The following is a 22,483-nucleotide window of genomic DNA, read 5'->3' as shown; positions in this document are numbered from 1 at the left end:
TAAGGGTTCATTTTGGCTAAAATGTTTTTGACAGAATTATCCATTACAGCCGTTAATTGTTGCATAGTAAGCAGTATTGGCGCGCTAGATGTACTAGGGGCCTCCTGAGTGGGCAAGACTCGTGTAGACGAAGGAGGGAATGATGCAGTACCATGCTTACTCCCCTCACTTGAGGAATCATCTTGGGCATCATTGTCATTATCACATAAATCACATTTATTTAAATGAACAGGAATTCTGGCTTCCCCACATTCAGAACACAGTCTATCTGGTAGTTCAGACATGTTAAACAGACATAAACTTGATAATAAAGTACAAAAAACGTTTTAAAATAAAACCGTTACTGTCACTTTAAATTTTAAACTGAACACACTTTATTACTGCAATTGCGAAAAAACATGAAGGAATTGTACAAAATTCACCAAATTTTCACCACAGTGTCTTAAAGCCTTAAAAGTATTGCACACCAAATTTGGAAGCTTTAACCCTTAAAATAACTGAACCGGAGCCGTTTTAACACTTTAACCCCTTTACAGTCCCTGGTATCTGCTTTGCTGAGACCCAACCAAGCCCAAAGGGGAATACGATACCAAATGACGCCTTCAGAAAGTCTTTTCTAAGTATCAGAGCTCCTCTCACATGCGACTGCATGCCATGCCTCTCAAAAACAAGTGCGCCACACCGGCGCGAAAATGAGGCTCTGCTTATGCTATGGGAAAGCCCCAGAGAAATAAGGTGTCTAATACAGTGCCTGCCGATATTATAATATCAATAAACCCAGATAAAATGATTCCTCAAAGCTAAATATGTTTTAAAACTGAATCGATTTAGCCCAGAAAAGTCTACAATCTTAATAAGCCCATGTGAAGCCCTTATTTACCATCGTAATAAACATGGCTTACCGGATCCCATAGGGAAAAATGACAGCTTCCAGCATTACATCGTCTTGTTAGAATGTGTCATACCTCAAGCAGCAAGAGACTGCACACTGTTCCCCCAACTGAAGTTAATTGCTCTCAACAGTCCTGTGTGGAACAGCCATGGATTTTAGTTACGGTGCTAAAATCATTTTCCTCATACAAACAGAAATCTTCATCTCTTTTCTGTTTCTGAGTAAATAGTACATACCAGCACTATTTTAAAATAACAAACTCTTGATTGAATAATAAAAACTACAGTTAAACACTAAAAAACTCTAAGCCATCTCCGTGGAGATGTTGCCTGTACAACGGCAAAGAGAATGACTGGGGTAGGCGGAGCCTAGGAGGGATCATGTGACCAGCTTTGCTGGGCTCTTTGCCATTTCCTGTTGGGGAAGAGAATATCCCACAAGTAAGGATGACGCCGTGGACCGGACACACCTATGTTGGAGAAAATATGATAAAAATCTAGCAAAAAATGGGCAGATCTCGTGGACTCTCACTACCATGAAAGAAATGAATTTATCGGGTAAGCATAAATGATATTTTCTTTCATAAAGGTGATGAGAGTCTATGAACCACTGCTCCTGGGAAACTAATACTCAAGCTGTGTAGTTCACAAGTTATAAGATCGGGAAAAAATCATTCATTATATTTTAATAACATATTTTTTTTCTCTCCTCTTTTTTATAAAGGTTTTCTTCATTACCCGTTTATCGTTATATAGAAATATATATGGCCTCTCTTTATTGTATTTACCACAGTGACGCCTCCTGGGGGGCTATTAATACGCCTGTATAGCGCATTACCTTTGTGACCATGATATATTATGATTGCCGTGTGATTTATTTCAGTGACGCCTCCTGGGGGGCTATTAATACGCCTGTATAGCGCATTACCTTTGTGACCATGATATATTATGATTGCCGTGTGATTTATTTCAGTGACGCCTCCTGGGGGGCTATTAATACGCCTGTATAGCGCATTACCTTTGTGACCATGATATATTATGATTGCCGTGTGATTTATGATTCCACCTGAATAGAAATACTGTGCCATTGGAGCGCCTGCTCTTTTTTATGTATTCTAGTGTTTTCTACCAAAAAAACTGCTTCAGAAGAGGCAAAAACATCAAAATGTAAGAATTTAGTAAAGTTACATAAGGAAGACCAAGTCAACAGATGCCTCATTATTTAAACCCAGGAAGTAGCAACTGACCTAGAATGTGCAGAAATATATTTAGGAGGAGACTGTCCTCCTGCCAAGGAGCTTTATGAAACAAAAGCTTTAACTAGGAAGCTAAAGGAACAGCTGTAGTATTCTGACACCTTTCTGGAACCTGAAAAAATGGACAAACAAATTAGGGAATTATTCAAAATCCTTAGAATTCCTGCAAATAGAATATCAAACGTCAACAACATCCAAATTATGAAAAAGCCTCTCTCTTGAATACTTTGGATTAAAAATAAAAGGAAAAAAATATTCATGATCAGAAGATAGCACCTTAAGTAAAAAAAAATTAGTTCTCCAAACCACCTTATCTTGACAAAGGCAAGAAAAGGAAGCTCCCAGAAAAGAGCAAATAAACCAGAAACTCTTCAAGCAGAAGAAACAGGACCTTCCAAGACAGATAAATCTTTCTTTTCAGCAGAGACCAGCTCTTAAGAGCCTTGAGATCCATAATATTTATAGGTAACCTCGCCTCCTGAGGAGACCAAAGTCTCTGTTCTCTTTGAGACCCCCCAGACTGTACCCCAACCCGAAATACTTGCATCTGTCATACATAGTCCAATTTGGATGAACAAAGCATACCCCTAGAACAATGGACTGATAATTTATCCACCAGGGAGTGCCTTTCTCTGAAATCCAGCACCACTGACAAAGCAAAAACAACTGTATAGGTCTCATGTGAAACCAAACAAAAGGAATAGCATCCAGTGCTGCTATCATCAGACCTAATACCTTCATGCAAAGAGCTACAGAGGGAAAGGAACTAACTAAAGATTTTAAACTTCAACCTCTTTTGATTTGTCAAAGAAAATTTTGTGGCAACTAAATCTACCGTTTTGAAAATTGATTCTCCAACCATGCTCTTGAAGAAACGACAATGACTGTTGGTAAAAAACATAATTTATGTAAGAACTTACCTGATAAATTCATTTCTTTCATATTAGCAAGAGTCCATGAGCTAGTGACGTATGGGATATACATTCCTACCAGGAGGGGCAAAGTTTCCCAAACCTTAAAATGCCTATAAATACACCCCTCACCACACCCACAATTCAGTTTAACGAATAGCCAAGAAGTGGGGTGATAAGAAAAAAGTGCGAAAGCATATAAAATAAGGAATTGGAATAATTGTGCTTTATACAAAAAAATCATAACCACCACAAAAAAGGGCGGGCCTCATGGACTCTTGCTAATATGAAAGAAATGAATTTATCAGGTAAGTTCTTACATAAATTATGTTTTCTTTCATGTAATTAGCAAGAGTCCATGAGCTAGTGACGTATGGGATAATGACTACCCAAGATGTGGATCTTTCCACACAAGAGTCACTAGAGAGGGAGGGATAAAATAAAGACAGCCAATTCCTGCTGAAAATAATCCACACCCAAAATAAAGTTTAATGAAAAACATAAGCAGAAGATTCAAACTGAAACCGCTGCCTGAAGTACTTTTCTACCAAAAACTGCTTCAGAAGAAGAAAATACAACAAAATGGTAGAATTTGGTAAAATTATGTAAAGAGGACCAAGTTGCCGCTTTGCAAATCTGATCAACCGAAGCTTCATTCCTAAACGCCCAGGAAGTAGAAACTGACCTAGTAGAATGAGCTGTAATCCTATGAGGCGGAGTCTTACCCGACTCAACATAGGCAAGATGAATTAAAGATTTCAACCAAGATGCCAAAGAAATGGCAGAAGTTTTCTGGCCTTTCTAAAACCGGAAAAGATAACAAATAAACTAGAAGTCTTTCGGAAAGACTTAGTAGCTTCAACATAATATTTCAAAGCTCTAATAACATCCAAAGAATGCAACAATTTCTCCTTAGAATTCTTAGGATTAAGACATAATGAAGGAACCACAAAGTCTCTACTAATGTTGTTGGAATTCACAACTTAGGTAAAAATTCAAAAGAAGTTCGCAACACCGCCTTATCCTGATGAAAAATCAGAAAAGGAGACTCACAAGAAAGAGCAGATAATTCAGAAACTCTTCTGGCAGAAGAGATGGCCAAAAGGAACAAAACTTTCCAAGAAAGTAATTTAATATCCAATGAATGCATAGGTTCAAATGGAGGAGCTTGAAGAGCCCCCAGAACCAAATTCAAACTCCAAGGAGGAGAAATTGACTTAATGACAGGCTTTAAACGAACCAAAGCTTGTACAAAACAATGAATATCAGGAAGAATAGCAATCTTTCTGTGAAAAAGAACAGAAAGAGCAGAGATTTGACCTTTCAAGGAACTTGCGGACAAACCCTTATCTAAACCATCCTGAAGAAACTGTAATATTCTCGGTATTCTAAAAGAATGCCAAAAAAAAAGATGAGAAAGACACCAAGAAATATAAGTCTTCCAGACTCTATAATATATCTCTCTGGATACAGATTTACGAGCCTGTAACATAGTATTAATCACAGAGTCAGAGAAACCTCTTTGACCAAGAATCAAGCGTTCAATCTCCATACCTTTAAATTTAAGGATTTCAGATCCTGATGGAAAAAAGGACCTTGAGACAAAAGGTCTGGTCTTAACGGAAGAGTCCACGGTTGGCAAGAGGCCATCCGGACAAGATCCGCATACCAAAAACCTGTGAGGCCATGCCGGAGCTACCAGCAGAACAAACGAGCATTCCTTCAGAATCTTGGAGATTACTCTTGGAAGAAGAACTAGAGGCGGAAAGATATAGGCAGGATGATACTTCCAAGGAAGTGATAATGCATCCACTGCCTCCGCCTGAGGATCCCGGGATCTGGACAGATACCTGGGAAGTTTCTTGTTTAGATGAGAAGCCATCAGATCTATTTCTGGAAGTTCCCACATTTGAACAATCTGAAGAAATACCTCTGGGTGAAGAGACCATTCGCCCGGATGCAACGTTTGGCGACTGAGATAATCCGCTTTCCAATTGTCCATACCTGGGATATGAACCGCAGAGATTAGACAGGAGCTGGATTCCGCCCAAACCAAAATTCGAGATACTTCTTTCATAGCCAGAGGACTGTGAGTCCCTCCTTGATGATTGATGTATGCCACAGTTGTGACATTGTCTATCTGAAAACAAATGAACAACTCTCTCTTCAGAAGAGGCCAAGACTGAAGAGCTCTGAAAATTGCACGGAGTTCCAAAATATTGATCGGAAATCTCACCTCCTGAGATTCCCAAACCCCTTGTGCCGTCAGATACCCCCACACAGCTCCCCAACCTGTAAGACTTGCATCTGTTGAGATTATAGTCCAGGTCGGAAGAACAAAGAAGCCCCCTGAACTAAACGATGGTGATCTGTCCACCATGTCAGAGAGTGTTGTAAAATCGGTTTAAAGATATTAATTGAGATATCTTTGAGTAATCCCTGCACCATTGGTTCAGCATACAGAGCTGAAGAGGTCGCATGTGAAAACGAGCAAAGGAGATTGCATCTGATGCGGCAGTCCTAAGACCCAACATTTCCATGCATAAGGCTACCAAAGGGAATGATTGTGACTGAAGGTTTTGACAAGCTGATATCAATGTTAAACTTCTCTTGTCTGACAAGGACAGAGTCATAGACACTGAATTTATCTAGAAACCTAAAAAGGTTACCCTTGTCTGAGGAATCAATGAACTGATTGGTAAAATGATCCTCCAACCATGAACTTGAAGAAACAACACAAGTCGATTTGTATGAGATTCTTCGAAAATGAGAAGACTGAGCAAGTACCAAGATATCGTCCAAATAAGGAAATACCAAAACCCTATTCTCTGATTACAGAAAGAAGGGCACCGAGAACCTTTGAAAAAAATTCTTGGAACTGAGGCTAGGCCAAACGGTAGAGCCACAAAACTGGTAATGCTTGTCTAAAAAGAGAATCTCAGACACTAAAAAGTGATCTGGATGAATCGGAATATGCAGATACACATCCTGAAAATCTATTGTAGACATATAATGCCCTTGCTAAACAAAAGGCAGGATAGTCCTACAGTAACCATCTTGAATGTTGGTATCCTAACATAACGATTCAATAATGATAGATCCGGAACTGGTCTGAAGGAATTGACCTTCTTTGGTACAATGAAGAGATAAAATAAAACCCCAGCCCCTGTTCCAGAACTGGAACTGGCATAAATACTCCAGCCAACTCCAGATCTGAAACACATTTCAGAAATGCTGAGCCTTTGCTGTGTTAACTGGGACACGGGAAAGAAAAGAATCTCTTAGCAGGAGGCCTTAACTTGAAGCCAATTCTGTACCTTTCTGAAACAATGTTTCTGAAACCAGAGATTAAGAACGGAATTGATCCAAATTTCTTTGAAGAAAACGTAATCTGCCCCATACCAGCTGAGCTGGAATAAGGGCCGCACCTTCATAGGTACTTAGGAGCTGGCTATAGGTTTCTATAAGGCTTGGATATATTCCAAACTGGAAATAGTTTCCAAACTGATACCGCTCCTGAGGATGAAGGATCAGGCTTTTGTTCCTTGTGAGGAAAGGAACGAAAATGATTATTTACCCTGGAAAGAAAGGGAAAGCAAAGTTGACTTAGAAGACATGTCAGCATTCCAAGTTTAATCCATAAAGCTTTTCTAGCTAAAATAGCTAGAGACATATACCTGACATCAACTCTAATGATATCAAAAGATGGTATCACCAATAAAATTATTAGCATGTTATAAAATAATAATAATGCTATAAAATTATGATCTGTTACTTGTTGCGCTAAAGCTTCTAACCAAAAAGTTGAAGCTGCAGCAACATCCGCTAAAAATATAGCAAGTCTAAGAAGATTACCTGAACATAAGTAAGCTTTCTTAGAAAGGATTCAATTTTCCTATCTAAAGGATCCTTAAATGAAGTACTATCTGCCGTAGGAACAGTAGTACATTAGCAGGAGTAGAGACAGCCCCATAACCTTAGGGATTTTTGTCCCAAAAAACTCTTAATCTGTCAGATAGCACAGGATATAATTTGCTTAAACGTCTAGAAGGAGTAAATAAATAACCCAAATTATTCCATTCCCTGGAAATTACTTCAGAAATAGCATCAGGGAGATAAAACACTTCTGGAATAACTACAGGAGATTTAAAAACCTTATTTAAACGTTTACATTTAGTATCAAGAGGACCAGAATCCTCTATTTCTAATGCAAATAACACTTCTTTAAGTAAAGAACGAATAAATTCCATCTTGAACAAAGATTTATCAGCATCAACCTCTGAGACAGAAACCTCTGAACCAGAAGAACCATTATCAGTATCAGAATGATGATGTTCATTTAAAAATTCATCTGAAAAAAGAGAAGTTTTAAAAGACTTTTATGTATACTAGAAGGAGAAATAACAGACATAGCCTTCTTAATGAATTTAAAAAATAAAATCTCTTATGTTATCAGGAACACTCTGAAAATTAGATGTTGACGGAACAGCAACAGGTAATGTAACAGTACTAAAGGAAATTTTATCTGCATTAATAAGTTTGACATGACATGCAATACAAATAACAGCTGGAGAAACAGATACCAAAAGTTTATAGCAGATACACTTAGCTTGGTAGCTCCAGCACTGTGCAGTGATTTTCCTGAAGTATCTTCTGACTCAGTTGCAACGTGGAACATCTTGCAATATGTAAAAGAAAAAAACAACATATAAAGCAAAATTGATCAAATTCCTTAAATGACAGTTTCAGGAATGGGAAAAAATGCCAAAGAACAAGCTTCTAGCAACCAGAAGCAATAAAAAATGAGACTTAAATAATGTGGAGACAAAAGTGACGCCCATATTTTTTCGCGCCAAATAAGACGCCCACATTATTTGGCGCCTAAATGCTTTTTGGCGCCAAAAATGACGCCACATCCGGAACGCCGACATTTTTGGCGCAAAATAACGTCAAAGAATGACGCAACTTCCGGCGACACCTATGACGCCGGAAACGGAAATAGAATTTTTGCGCCAAAAAAGTCCGCGCCAAGAATGACGCAATAAAATGAAGCATTTTCAGCCCCCGCGAGCCTAACAGCCCACAGGGAAAAAGTCAAATTTTAAGGTAAAAAATGTTAAATTAAAATGCTTTATCCCAAATATGAAACTGACTGTCTGAAAAATAAGGAAAGTTGAACATTCTGAGTCAAGGCAAATAAATGTTTGAATACATATATTTAGAACTTTATAAACAAAGTGCCCAACCATAGCTAGGAGTGTCACAGAAAATAAGACTTACTTACCCCAGGACACTCATCTACATATAGCAGATAGCCAAACCAGTACTGAAACGAGAATCAGCAGAGGTAATGGTATATATAAGAGTATATCGTCGATCTGAAAAGGGAGGTAAGAGATGAATCTCTACGACCGATAACAGAGAACCTATGAAATAGACCCCTTAGAAGGAGATCACTGCATTCAAATAGGCAATACTCTCCTCACATCCCTCTGACATTCACTGCACGCTGAGAGGAAAACCGGGCTCCAACTTGCTGCGGAGCGCATATCAACGTAGAATCTAGCACAAACTTACTTCACCACCTCCATCGGAGGCAAAGTTTGTAAAAACTGAATTGTGGGTGTGGTGAGGGGTGTATTTATAGGCATTTTGAGGTTTGGGAAACTTTGCCCCTCCTGGTAGGAATGTATATCCCATACGTCACTAGCTCATGGACTCTTGCTAATTACATGAAAGAAAATGGAGCCTGTAACAAGATATCTTCCAGGTAAGGAACCATTAAAATACCCGAGCACTTATTACAGTTAAGAGCATTCCTAGAACTTTTGTAAAAAGGAGAAGTAACCAAACCAAATGGAAGAGCAACCAATTGCAAGTGCTTGTCCAGGAACTCTAAGAAGCTGATGATGATCCCTGTAGATATGAAGATAAACATCCGCAAATCTATAGAAGACAAACTACCCTTGCTGAACAAGAGACACAATAGAAGGAACCCTGAGAAACAAGTTTAAAGTCTTAAAATCCAAAACTGGACTGTAAGTTCCCTCTTTCTTGGGAACAAATAAGAGGTTGGAATAAAACACCAGGCCCTGTTCCAACTTTGGAACTGTGACTATTCGCCCCATATATTCCAGTTCTAAGACTGACTGAAAGAAGGCAGAGTTTAACGGAACAAAAGGCAGAAGAAGCCTTTCACTGGAAGGCATAGAATAGAAACCTATTCTGTATCCCTGGGAAACTATATTTAGTGCCCATGGATCTTAAACAGATTGGAACCAAGCCGCTTGCAAAAAAGACGTAATCTGCCCCTACCAGAAGCAATGGGGGCTGCACATTTGTGCTGACTTAGTAGAGGATTCACAAATGTAGAAATGAAGTGCAGCACCTCTTCTGTGCAGACTGACAGGAGTTATATTGCCAAGCCCCTCCACAATCTCTTAATCACAGCAAAGTCCAGAAGCACCACATTTTTCAATCATAAAACACCTTTATTATTCATCTTAGGGTCATGCCATATACAAAAAATCTGACATCTAACAAACAAGAGAATGAAAATGAAATTCAGCACATGAATAGTTTAAGTAGTCAATACGGAGCATTGCACGGACCGGTCGGGCAGTCAGCAGGGAGTATTGCACGGACCGGTCGGGCAGTCAGCAGGGAGCATTGCACAGACCGGTCGGGCAGTCAGCAGGGAGCATTGCACAGACCGGTCGGACAGTAAGCAGGGAACATTGCACGGACAAGTCGGGCAGTCAGCAGGGAGCATTGCACGGACCAGTCGGTCAGTCAGCAGGGAACATTGCACGGACCAGTCGGGCAGTCAGCAGGGAGCATTGCACGGACCGGTCAGGCAGTCAGCAGGAAGCATTGCATAGACCGGTCGGGCAGTCAGCAGGGAGCATTGCACGGACGGGTCGGGCAGTCAGCAGGGAGCATTGCACGGACCAGTCGGGCAGTCAGCAGGGAGCATTGCATGGACCGGTCGGGCAGTCAGCAGGGAGCATTGCATAGACCGGTCGGGCAGTCAGCAGGGAGCATTGCACGGACCGGTCGGGCAGTTAGCAGGGAGCATTGCACCGACTGGTCGGGCAGTCAGCAGGGAGCATTGCATGGACCGTTCGTCAGTGAGCATTGCATGGACCGGTCGGGCAGTCAGCAGGGAGCATTGCATGGAATGGTCGGGGAGTAAGCAGGGAGCATTGCACGGATCAGTTGGGGAGTAAGCAGGAAGCATTGCATGGAACGGTCGGGGAGTAAGCAGGGAGCATTGCATGGATCGGTCGGGTAATCAGCAGGGAGCATTGTATGGACCGGTCGGGGAGTCAGCAGGGAGCATTGCATGGACCGGTTGGGGAGTCAGCAGGGAGCATTGCATGGACCGGTCGGGCAGTCAGCAGGGAGCATTGCACGGACAGGTCGGGCAGTCAGCAGGGAGCATTGCACAGACCGGTCGGGCAGTAAGCAGGGAGCATTGCACAGACCGGTCGGGCAGTAAGCAGGGAGCATTGCACAGACCGGTCGGGCAGTCAGCAGGGAGCATTGCATGGACCGGTCGGGCAGTGAGCAGGGAGCATTGCACGGACCGGTCGGGCAGTCAGAAGGGAGCATTGCATGGACTGGTCGGGGAGTCAGCAGGGAGCATTGCATGGACTGATCGGGCAGTCAGCAGGGAGCATTGCATGGACTGGTAGGGCAGTCAGCAGGGAGCATTGCATGGACCGGTCGTCAGTCAGCATTGCATGGACCAGTCGGGCAGTCAGCAGGGAGCATTGCATGGAACGGTCGGGAGTAAGCAGTGAGCATTGCACGGATCGGTTGGGCAGTCAGCAGGGAGCATTGCATGGACCGGTCGGGCAGTCAGCAGGGAGCATTGCACGGACCGGTCGGGGAGTCAGCAGGGAGCATTGCATGGACCGGTCGGGCAGTCAGAAGGGAGCATTGCATGGACCGGTCGGGCAGTCAGCAGGGAGCATTGCATGGACCGGTCGGGCAGTCAGCAGGGAGCATTGCATGGACCGTTCGGGAGTCAGCAGGGAGCATTGCATGGACTGGTCGTCAGTCAGCATTGCATGGACCGGGTCAGTCAGCATTGCATGGAACAATAGGGGAGTAAGCAGTGAGCATTGCACGGATCGGTCGGGCAGTCAGCAGGGAGCATTGCATGGATCGGTCGGGTAGTCAGCAGGGAGCATTGCATTGATTGGTCGGGCAGTCAGCAGGGAGCATTGCACAAACTGGTCAGGCAGTCAGCAGGGAGCATTGCATGGACTGGTCAGGGAGTCAGCAGGGAGCATTGCACGGATCGGTCGGGCAGTCAGCAGGGAGAATTGCAGGGACTGGTCGGGCAGTCAGCAGGGAGTATTGCACGGATCGGTCAGGCAGTCAGCAAGGAGCATTACAGGGACTGGTCGGGCAGTCAGCAGGGAGTATTGCACGGACCGGTCAGGCAGTCAGCAAGGAGCATTACAGGGACTGGTCGGTCAGTCAGCAGGGAGCATTGCATGGATTGGTTGGGCAGTCAGCAATGGGCATTGCATGGACTGGTCGGGCAGTCAGCAGGGGGAATTGCATGGATTGGATGGACAGTCAGCAGGGAGCATTCCATGGAGTGGTCGGGCAGTAAGCAGGGAGCATTGTATGGACCAGTCGGGCAGTCAGCAGGGAGCATTGCATGGACCAGTCGGGCAGTCAGCAGGGAGCATTGCATGGACCAGTCGGGCAGTCAGCAAGGAGCATTACACAGACCGGTTGGGCAGTCAGCAGGGAGCATTGCAAGGAAGGTTGGGCAGTCAGCAGGGAGCATTGCGTGGATCGGTCGGGCAGTTAGCAGGGAGCATTGCATGGACCGGTCGGGCAGTCAGCAGGGAGCATTACACAGACCGGTCGGGCAGTTAGCAGGGATCATTGCATGGACCGGTCGGGCAGTCAGCAGGGAGCATTGCATGGACCGGTCAGGCAGTCAGCAGGGAGCATTGCATGGACCGGTCAGGCAGTCAGCAGGGAGCATTGCATGGACCGGTCAGGCAGTCAGCAGGGAGCATTGCATGGACCGGTCGGGCAGTCAGCAGGGAGCATTGCATGGATCGGTCGGGTAGTCAGCAGGGAGCATTGTATGGACCGGTCGGGGAGTCAGCAGGGAGCATTGCATTGATTGGTCGGGCAGTCAGCATTGCACGACTGGTCGGTCAGTCAGCCAGCAGGGAGCATTGCACGGACCGGTTGGTCAGTCAGCAGGGAGCATTGCACGGACCGGTCAGGCAGTCAGCAGGGAGCATTGCATGGACCGGTCGGGGAGTCAGCAGGGAGCATTACATGGACTGGTCGGGCAGTCAGTAGGCAGCATTGCACGGACCGGTCGGGCAGTCAGCAGGGAGCACTGCAGGGACCGGTCGTCAGTCAGCATTGCATGGAGCGGTCGGGGAGTAAGCAGGGAGCATTGCATGGATCGGTCGGGTAGTCAGCAGGGAGCATTGCATGGAATTGTCGGGCAGTCAGCATTGCACGACTGGTCAGGCAGTCAGCAGGGAGCATTGCACGGACCGGTCAGGCAGTCAGGATTGCACAGACCGGTTGGGCAGTCAGCAGGGAGCATTGTATGGACCAGTCGGGCAGTCAGCAGGGAGCATTGCATGGACCAGTCGGGCAGTCAGCAGGGAGCATTGCATGGACCAGTCGGGCAGTCAGCAGGGAGCATTGCATGGACCAGTCGGGCAGTCAGCAAGGAGCATTACACAGACCGGTTGGGCAGTCAGCAGGGAGCATTGCAAGGAAGGTTGGGCAGTCAGCAGGGAGCATTGCGTGGATCGGTCGGGCAGTTAGCAGGGAGCATTGCATGGACCGGTCGGGCAGTCAGCAGGGAGCATTACACAGACCGGTCGGGCAGTCAGCAGGGATCATTGCATGGACCGGTCGGGCAGTCAGCAGGGAGCATTGCATGGACCGGTCAGGCAGTCAGCAGGGAGCATTGCATGGACCGGTCAGGCAGTCAGCAGGGAGCATTGCATGCACCGGTCGGGCAGTCAGCAGGGAGCATTGCATGGATCGATCGGGTAGTCAGCAGGGAGCATTGTATGGACCGGTCGGGGAGTCAGCAGGGAGCATTGCATTGATTGGTCGGGCAGTCAGCATTGCACGACTGGTCGGTCAGTCAGCCAGCAGGGAGCATTGCACGGACCGGTTGGTCAGTCAGCAGGGAGCATTGCACGGACCGGTCAGGCAGTCAGCAGGGAGCATTGCATGGACCGGTCGGGGAGTCAGCAGGGAGCATTACATGGACTGGTCGGGCAGTCAGTAGGCAGCATTGCACGGACCGGTCGGGCAGTCAGCAGGGAGCACTGCAGGGACCGGTCGTCAGTCAGCATTGCATGGAGCGGTCGGGGAGTAAGCAGGGAGCATTGCATGGATCGGTCGGGTAGTCAGCAGGGAGCATTGCATGGAATTGTCGGGCAGTCATCATTGCACGACTGGTCAGGCAGTCAGCAGGGAGCATTGCACGGACCGGTCAGGCAGTCAGGATTGCACAGACCAGTCGGGCAGTCAGCAGGGAGCATTGCAAGGAACGATCAGGCAGTTAGCAGGGAGCATTACACAGACCGGTTGGGCAGTCAGCAGGGAGCATTGCAAGGAAGGTTGGGCAGTCAGCAGGGAGCATTGCGTGGATCGGTCGGGCAGTTAGCAGGGAGCATTGCATGGACCGGTCGGGCAGTCAGCAGGGAGCATTACACAGACCGGTCGGGCAGTTAGCAGGGATCATTGCATGGACCGGTCGGGCAGTCAGCAGGGAGCATTGCATGGACCGGTCAGGCAGTCAGCAGGGAGCATTGCATGGACCGGTCAGGCAGTCAGCAGGGAGCATTGCATGGACCGGTCAGGCAGTCAGCAGGGAGCATTGCATGCACCGGTCGGGCAGTCAGCAGGGAGCATTGCATGGATCGGTCGGGTAGTCAGCAGGGAGCATTGTATGGACCGGTCGGGGAGTCAGCAGGGAGCATTGCATTGATTGGTCGGGCAGTCAGCATTGCACGACTGGTCGGTCAGTCAGCCAGCAGGGAGCATTGCACGGACCGGTTGGTCAGTCAGCAGGGAGCATTGCACGGACCGGTCAGGCAGTCAGCAGGGAGCATTGCATGGACCGGTCGGGGAGTCAGCAGGGAGCATTACATGGACTGGTCGGGCAGTCAGTAGGCAGCATTGCACGGACCGGTCGGGCAGTCAGCAGGGAGCACTGCAGGGACCGGTCGTCAGTCAGCATTGCATGGAGCGGTCGGGGAGTAAGCAGGGAGCATTGCATGGATCGGTCGGGTAGTCAGCAGGGAGCATTGCATGGAATTGTCGGGCAGTCAGCATTGCACGACTGGTCAGGCAGTCAGCAGGGAGCATTGCACGGACCGGTCAGGCAGTCAGGATTGCACAGACCGGTTGGGCAGTCAGCAGGGAGCATTGTATGGACCAGTCGGGCAGTCAGCAGGGAGCATTGCATGGACCAGTCGGGCAGTCAGCAGGGAGCATTGCATGGACCAGTCGGGCAGTCAGCAGGGAGCATTGCATGGACCAGTCGGGCAGTCAGCAAGGAGCATTACACAGACCGGTTGGGCAGTCAGCAGGGAGCATTGCAAGGAAGGTTGGGCAGTCAGCAGGGAGCATTGCGTGGATCGGTCGGGCAGTTAGCAGGGAGCATTGCATGGACCGGTCGGGCAGTCAGCAGGGAGCATTACACAGACCGGTCGGGCAGTTAGCAGGGATCATTGCATGGACCGGTCGGGCAGTCAGCAGGGAGCATTGCATGGACCGGTCAGGCAGTCAGCAGGGAGCATTGCATGGACCGGTCAGGCAGTCAGCAGGGAGCATTGCATGCACCGGTCGGGCAGTCAGCAGGGAGCATTGCATGGATCGATCGGGTAGTCAGCAGGGAGCATTGTATGGACCGGTCGGGGAGTCAGCAGGGAGCATTGCATTGATTGGTCGGGCAGTCAGCATTGCACGACTGGTCGGTCAGTCAGCCAGCAGGGAGCATTGCACGGACCGGTTGGTCAGTCAGCAGGGAGCATTGCACGGACCGGTCAGGCAGTCAGCAGGGAGCATTGCATGGACCGGTCGGGGAGTCAGCAGGGAGCATTACATGGACTGGTCGGGCAGTCAGTAGGCAGCATTGCACGGACCGGTCGGGCAGTCAGCAGGGAGCACTGCAGGGACCGGTCGTCAGTCAGCATTGCATGGAGCGGTCGGGGAGTAAGCAGGGAGCATTGCATGGATCGGTCGGGTAGTCAGCAGGGAGCATTGCATGGAATTGTCGGGCAGTCATCATTGCACGACTGGTCAGGCAGTCAGCAGGGAGCATTGCACGGACCGGTCAGGCAGTCAGGATTGCACAGACCAGTCGGGCAGTCAGCAGGGAGCATTGCAAGGACTGGTCGGGCAGTCAGTAGGGAGCATTGCACAGACCGGTTGGGCAGTCAGTAGGGAGCAATGCACGGAGCGGTTGAGCAGTCAGCAGGGAACATTGCAAGGACCAGTCGGGCAGTCAGCATTGCACGGACAGGTCGTCAGTCAGCATTGCATGGATCGGTTGGGCAGTCAGCATTGCATGGAACAATCGGGGAGTAAGCAGAGAGCATTGCACGGATCGGTCGGGCAGTCAGCAGGGAGTATTGCATGGATCGGTCGGGTAGTCAGCAGGGAGCATCGCACGGACTGGTTGGGCAGTTAGCAGGGAGCATTACACTGACTGGTCGGGCAGTCAGCAGGGAGCATTGCATGGACTGGTCGAGCAGTCAGCAGGGAGCATTGCATAAACCGGTCAGGGAGTCAGCAAGGAGCATTGAACAAACTGGTCAGACAGTCAGCAGGGGGCATTGCATGGACTGGTCAGGCAGTCAGCAGGGAGCATTGCATGGAATGGTCAGGGAGTCAGCAGGGAGCATTGCACGGATCGGTCGGGCAGTCAGCAGGGAGCATTGCAGGGTCTGGTCGGGCAGTCAGCAGGGAGCATTGCAGGGACTGGTCGGGCAGTCAGCAGGGAGCATTGCATGGATTGGTTGGGCAGTCAGCAATGGGCATTGCATGGACTGGTCGGGCAGTCAGCAGGGAGCATTCCATGGAGTGGTTGGGCAGTAAGCAGGGAGAATTGTATGGACCAGTCGGGCAGTCAGCAGGGAACATTGCATGGAACGATCAGGCAGTTAGCAGGGAGCATTACACAGACTGGTTGGGCAGTCAGCAGGGAGCATTGTATGGACCAGTCGGGCAGTCAGCAGGGAGCATTGCATGGACAAGTCGGGCAGTCAGCAGGGTGCATTGCATGGACCAGTCGGGCAGTCAGCAGGGAGCATTGCATTGTCCAGTCGGGCAGTTAGCAGGGAGCATTGCATGGACCAGTCGGGCAGTTAGCAGGGAGCATTGCATGGACCAGTCGGGCAGTCAGCAGGGAGCATTGTATGGACGGGTTGGGCAGTCAGCAGGGAGCATTGCATGGACCAGTCGGGCAGTTAGCAGGGAGCATTGCATGGACCAGTCGGGCAGTTAGCAGGGAGCATTGCATGGACCAGTCGGGCAGTTAGCAGGGAGCATTGCATGGACCAGTCGGGCAGTCAGCAGGGAGCATTGCATGGACCAGTCGGGCAGTCAGCAGAGAGCATTGTATGGACCGGTCGGCCAGTCACCAGGGAACATTGCATGGACCTGTCGGGAAGTCAGCAGGGAGCATTACATGGACTAATCGGGCAGTCAGCAGGGGGAATCGCATGGATTGGTTGGACAGTCAGTAGGGAGCATTCCATGGACCGGTCGGGGAGTCAGCAGGGAACATTGCATGGACCGGTCGGGCAGTCAGCAAGGAGCATTGCATGGACTGATCGAGCAGTTAGCAGGGAGAATTACACAGACAGGTTGGGCAGTCAGCAGGGAGCATTGCATGGACCAGTCGGGCAGTCAGCAGGGAACATTGCATGGACCGGTCGGGCAGTCAGCAGGGAGCATTGCATGGACCAGTCAGGCAGTCAGCAGGGAGCATTGCATGGACCGGTCGGGCAGTCAGCAGGGAGCATTGCATGGACCAGTCGGGCAGTCAGCAGGGAGCATTGCATAGACCGGTTGGGCAGTCAGTAGGGAGCATTGTATGGACCGGTCAGGCAGTCAGCAGGGAGCATTGTATGGACCGGTCAGGCAGTCAGCAGGGAGCATTGCATGGACCGGTCAGGCAGTCAGCAGGGAGCATTGTATGGACCGGTCGGGCAGTCAGCAGGGAGCATTGCATGGACCGATCGGGCAGTCAGCAGGGAGCATTGCATGGACCGGTCGGGCAGTCAGCAGGGAGCATTGTATGGACGGGTTGGGCAGTCAGCAGGAAGCATTGCATGGACCAGTCGGGCAGTCAGCAGGGAGCATTGCATGGACCGGTCTTGCAGTCAGCAGGGAGCATTGTATGGACCAGTCGGGCAGTCAGCAGGGAGCATTGCATGGACCGGTCGGGTAGTCAGCAGGGAGCATTGCATGGACCGGTCGGGCAGTCAGCAGGGAGCATTGTATGGACCGGTCGGGCAGTCAGCAGGGAGCATTGTATGGACGGGTTGGGCAGTCAGCAGGGAGCACTGCACGGACCAGTCGGGCAGTTAGCAGGGAGCATTGCATGGACCGGTCGGGCAGTCAGCAGGGAGCATTGCATGGACCGGTCGGGCAGTCAGCAGGGAGCATTGTATGGACGGGTTGGGCAGTCAGCAGGGAGCATTGCATGGACCAGTCGGGCAGTCAGCAGGGAGCATTGTATGGATGGGTTGGGCAGTCAGCAGGGAGCATTGCATGGACCGGTCGGGCAGTCAGCAGGGAGCATTGTATGGACCGGTCGGGCAGTCAGCAGGGAGCATTGCATGGACCAATCGGGCAGTCAGCAGGGAGCATTGCATGGACCAGTCGGGCAGTTAGCAGGGAGCATTGCATGGACCGGTCGGGCAGTCAGCAGGGAACATTGCATGGACCAGTCGGGCAGTCAGCAGGGAGTATTGCATGGACCGGTCGGGCAGTCAGCAGGGAGCATTACACAGACCGGCTGGGCAGTCAGCAGGGAGCATTGCATGGACTTGTCGGGCAGTCAGCAGGGAGCATTGCACGGACCAGTCGGGCAGTTAGCAGGGAGCATTGCATGGACCGGTCGGGCAGTCAGCAGGGAGCATTGCATTGACCAGTCGGGCAGTTAGCAGGGAGCATTGTATGGACCAGTCGGGCAGTTAGCAGGGAGCATTGCATGGACCGGTCTGGCAGTTAGCAGGGAGCATTGCATGGACCGGTCTGGCAGTCAGCAGGGAGCATTGCATGGACCGGTCGGGCAGTCAGCAGGGAGCATTGCATGGACCGGTCTGGCAGTCAGCAGGGAGCATTGTATGGACCAGTCGGGCTGTCAGCAGGGAGCATTGCATGGACCGGTCGGGCAGTCAGCAGGGAGCATTGCATGGACCGGTCGGGCAGTCAGCAGGGAGCATTGTATGGACGGGTTGGGCAGTCAGCAGGGAGCACTGCACGGACCAGTCGGGCAGTTAGCAGGGAGCATTGCATGGACCGGTCGGGGAGTCAGCAGGGAACATTGCATGGACCGGTCAGGCAGTCAGCAAGGAGCATTGCATGGACTGATCGGGCAGTTAGCAGGGAGAATTACACAGACAGGTTGGGCAGTCAGAAGGGAGCATTGCATGGACCAGTCGGGCAGTCAGCAGGGTGCATTGCATGGACCAGTCGGGCAGTCAGCAAGGTGCATTGCATGGACCAGTCGGGCAGTCAGCAGTGCAATGTCCAGTCGGAGAGTTAGCAGGGAGCATTGCATGGACCAGTCGGGCAGTTAGCAGGGAGCATTGCATGGACCAGTCGGGCAGTCAGTAGGGAGCATTGCATGGATGGGTTTTGTCAGTCAGCAGAGTGCATTGTATGGACCGGTCGGGCAGTCAGCAGCGAGCATTGTATGGACCGGTCGGGCATTCAGCAGGGAACATTGCGTGGACCGGTCGGGCAGTCAGCAGGGAGCATTGCATGGACCGATCGGGCAGTCAGCAGGGAACATTGCATGGACCGGTCGGGCAGTCAGCAGGGAGCATTGCATGGACCAGTCGGGCAGTCAGCAGGGAGCATTGCATGGACCGGTCGGGCAGTCAGCAGGGAGCATTGCATGGACCAGTCGGGCAGTCAGCAGGGAGCATTGCATAGACCGGTTGGGCAGTCAGTAGGGAGCATTGTATGGACCGGTCAGGCAGTCAGCAGGGAGCATTGCATGGACCGGTCAGGCAGTCAGCAGGGAGCATTGTATGGACCGGTCGGGCAGTCAGCAGGGAGCATTGCATGGACCGATCGGGCAGTCAGCAGGGAGCATTGCATGGACTGGTCGGGCAGTCAGCAGGGAGCATTGTATGGACGGGTTGGGCAGTCAGCAGGAAGCATTGCATGGACCAGTCGGGCAGTCAGCAGGGAGCATTGCATGGACCGGTCTGGCAGTCAGCAGGGAGCATTGTATGGACCAGTCGGGCAGTCAGCAGGGAGCATTGCATGGACCGGTCGGGCAGTCAGCAGGGAGCATTGCATGGACCGGTCGGGCAGTCAGCAGGGAGCATTGTGTGGACCGGTCGGGCAGTCAGCAGGGAGCATTGTATGGACGGGTTGGGCAGTCAGCAGGGAGCACTGCACGGACCAGTCGGGCAGTTAGCAGGGAGCATTGCATGGACCGGTCGGGCAGTCAGCAGGGAGCATTGCATGGACCGGTCGGGCAGTCAGCAGGGAGCATTGTATGGACGGGTTGGGCAGTCAGCAGGGAGCATTGCATGGACCAGTCGGGCAGTCAGCAGGGAGCATTGTATGGATGGGTTGGGCAGTCAGCAGGGAGCATTGCATGGACCGGTCGGGCAGTCAGCAGGGAGCATTGTATGGACCGGTCGGGCAGTCAGCAGGGAGCATTGCATTGACCAGTCGGGCAGTTAGCAGGGAGCATTGTATGGACCAGTCGGGCAGTTAGCAGGGAGCATTGCATGGACCGGTCTGGCAGTTAGCAGGGAGCATTGCATGGACCGGTCTGGCAGTCAGCAGGGAGCATTGCATGGACCGGTCGGGCAGTCAGCAGGGAGCATTGCATGGACCGGTCTGGCAGTCAGCAGGGAGCATTGTATGGACCAGTCGGGCTGTCAGCAGGGAGCATTGCATGGACCGGTCGGGCAGTCAGCAGGGAGCATTGCATGGACCGGTCGGGCAGTCAGCAGGGAGCATTGTATGGACGGGTTGGGCAGTCAGCAGGGAGCACTGCACGGACCAGCCGGGCAGTCAGCAGGGAGCATTGCATGGACCGGTCGGGCAGTCAGCAGGGAGCATTGCATGGACCGGTCGGGCAGTCAGCAGGGAGCATTGTATGGACGGGTTGGGCAGTCAGCAGGAAGCATTGCATGGACCGGTCGGGCAGTCAGCAGGGAGCATTGCATGGACCAGTCGGGCAGTCAGCAGGGAGCATTGCACGGACCAGTCGGGCAGTTAGCAGGGAGCATTGCATGGACCGGTCGGGCAGTCAGCAGGGAGCATTGTATGGACAGGTTGGGCAGTCAGCAGGAAGCATTGCATGGACCGGTTGGGCAGTTAGCAGGGAGCATTGCATGGACCAGTCGGGCAGTTAGCAGGGAGCATTGCATAGACCGGTCGGGCAGTCAGCAGGGAGCATTGCATGGACCGGTCGGGCAGTCAGCAGGGAGCATTGCATGGACCGGTCGGGCAGTCAGCAGGGAGCATTGTATGGACGGGTCGGGCAGTCAGCAGGAAGCATTGCATGGACCGGTCTGGCAGTTAGCAGGGAGCATTGTATGGACCAGTCGGGCAGTTAGCAGGGAGCATTGCATGGACCGGTCGGGCAGTCAGCAGGGAGCATTGCATGGACCGGTCGGGCAGTCAGCAGGGAGCATTGTATGGACGGGTTGGGCAGTCAGCAGGAAGCATTGCATGGACCAGTCGGGCAGTCAGCAGGGAGCATTGTATGGACGGGTTGGGCAGTCAGCAGGGAGCATTGCATGGACCGGTCGGGCAGTCAGCAGGGAGCATTGTATGGACGGGTTGGGCAGTCAGCAGGGAGCATTGCATGGACCGGTCGGGCAGTCAGCAGGGAGCATTGTATGGACGGGTTGGGCAGTCAGCAGGGAGCATTGCACGGACTAGTCGGGCAGTTAGCAGGGAGCACTGCATGGACCGGTCGGGCAGTCAGCAGGGAGCATTGCATGGACCGGTCGGGCAGTCAGCAGGGAGCATTGTATGGACGGGTTGGGCAGTCAGCAGGGATCATTACACAGACCGGCTGGGCAGTCAGCAGGGAGCATTGCATGGACTTGTCGGGCAGACAGTAGTTATTGGTTGAGAGGTAACATGGGTAGTAAATGGGTGACTGCAGGGATCCGAACAGTGCAGTACTTATGGGGAATTAGTTGAGGAAAAGAAGGGGAAGGAGCACTGGAATTGGGGAGTTTGATACCTGGGGGTGCAGTTGGCTGGCTGGCTGCACCACTTATTGCCCTTGGTGGCCTTTTCCCGGGAACTTTTACAGTCGTCCTTAACAAATCAATCTGCTTCCCATGAATGTTTTGCATATAGTCCTAAAAGGGTAACAAAGTGACAGGAGTAAGGCACAGGCAAGTGTAAGATTATGCTAGCAAGTAAATGCAGGGAAAGAGTGCCCACAAGGCTACGTGAGCGAGCCTTGTATGTGTGACAGAACTAATCTGAGGTTATGGGGTGTGGGAGTGCCGGGTTCCCCCTCCCACTGACTAGTAATTACTGCTTCTCATTTCCTTTTCTGAGTGGAAATCGCAGGAGCTGCCATTAACATGCGTGATTAACACACATTCAATTAACTTCTCCAAACAATCTAATTGATGTCGAACAGACAATTAGCAGGAGGTGACAGACAGAACTGAAGAAAGAGCAGAGAAGGGGGAAGAGACAGAGAGAGATAAGAGACAACAGAAAGTGGTGAAAGATCAGGAAAGAAAGCCGGAAACTACAGAGAGGTCAAAGAGGAGCTAGCAGTCAACAGAGAATGTAGGTTAGAGGTCAGACGAGGAAGCACGCTAGAGGTCAGACGAGGGAGCACGCTAGAGGTCAGACGAGGGAGCACGCTAGAGGTCAGACGAGGGAGCACGCTAGAGGTCAGACGAGGGAGCACGCTAGAGGTCAGACGAGAGAGCACGCTAGAGGTCAGACGAGAGAGCACGCTAGAGGTCAGACGAGGAAGCACGCTAGAGGTCAGACGAGGGAGCACGCTAGAGGTCAGACGAGGGAGCACGCTAGAGGTCAGACGAGAGAGCACGCTAGAGGTCAGACGAGGGAGCACGCTAGAGGTCAGACGAGGGAGCACGCTAGAGGTCAGACGAGGGAGCACGCTAGAGGTCAGACGAGGGAGCACGCTAGAGGTCAGACGAG

General features: G+C 50.7%; 1 protein-coding gene across 1 annotated transcript in view; it reads right to left on the bottom strand.

Moving 5' to 3' along the window:
- AGAP3 (ArfGAP with GTPase domain, ankyrin repeat and PH domain 3) overlaps window positions 1-22,483 on the bottom strand; it is a 1,006,220-nt gene that overhangs the window by 268,470 nt on the left and 715,267 nt on the right. Inside the window, exon 10 of the mRNA XM_053713235.1 lies at window positions 21,537-21,657. Within this exon, the coding sequence (XP_053569210.1) occupies window positions 21,537-21,657 (121 nt within the window). The remainder of the gene's footprint in view (window positions 1-21,536; window positions 21,658-22,483) is intronic.

The sequence above is a fragment of the Bombina bombina genome, chromosome 5, assembly GCF_027579735.1.
Source record: "Bombina bombina isolate aBomBom1 chromosome 5, aBomBom1.pri, whole genome shotgun sequence".
In the NCBI taxonomy this organism is placed as follows: Eukaryota; Metazoa; Chordata; class Amphibia; order Anura; family Bombinatoridae; genus Bombina; species Bombina bombina.
Note: the sequence above shows the minus strand (reverse complement) of the source record. Positions and strands in the feature narration are given on the sequence as shown.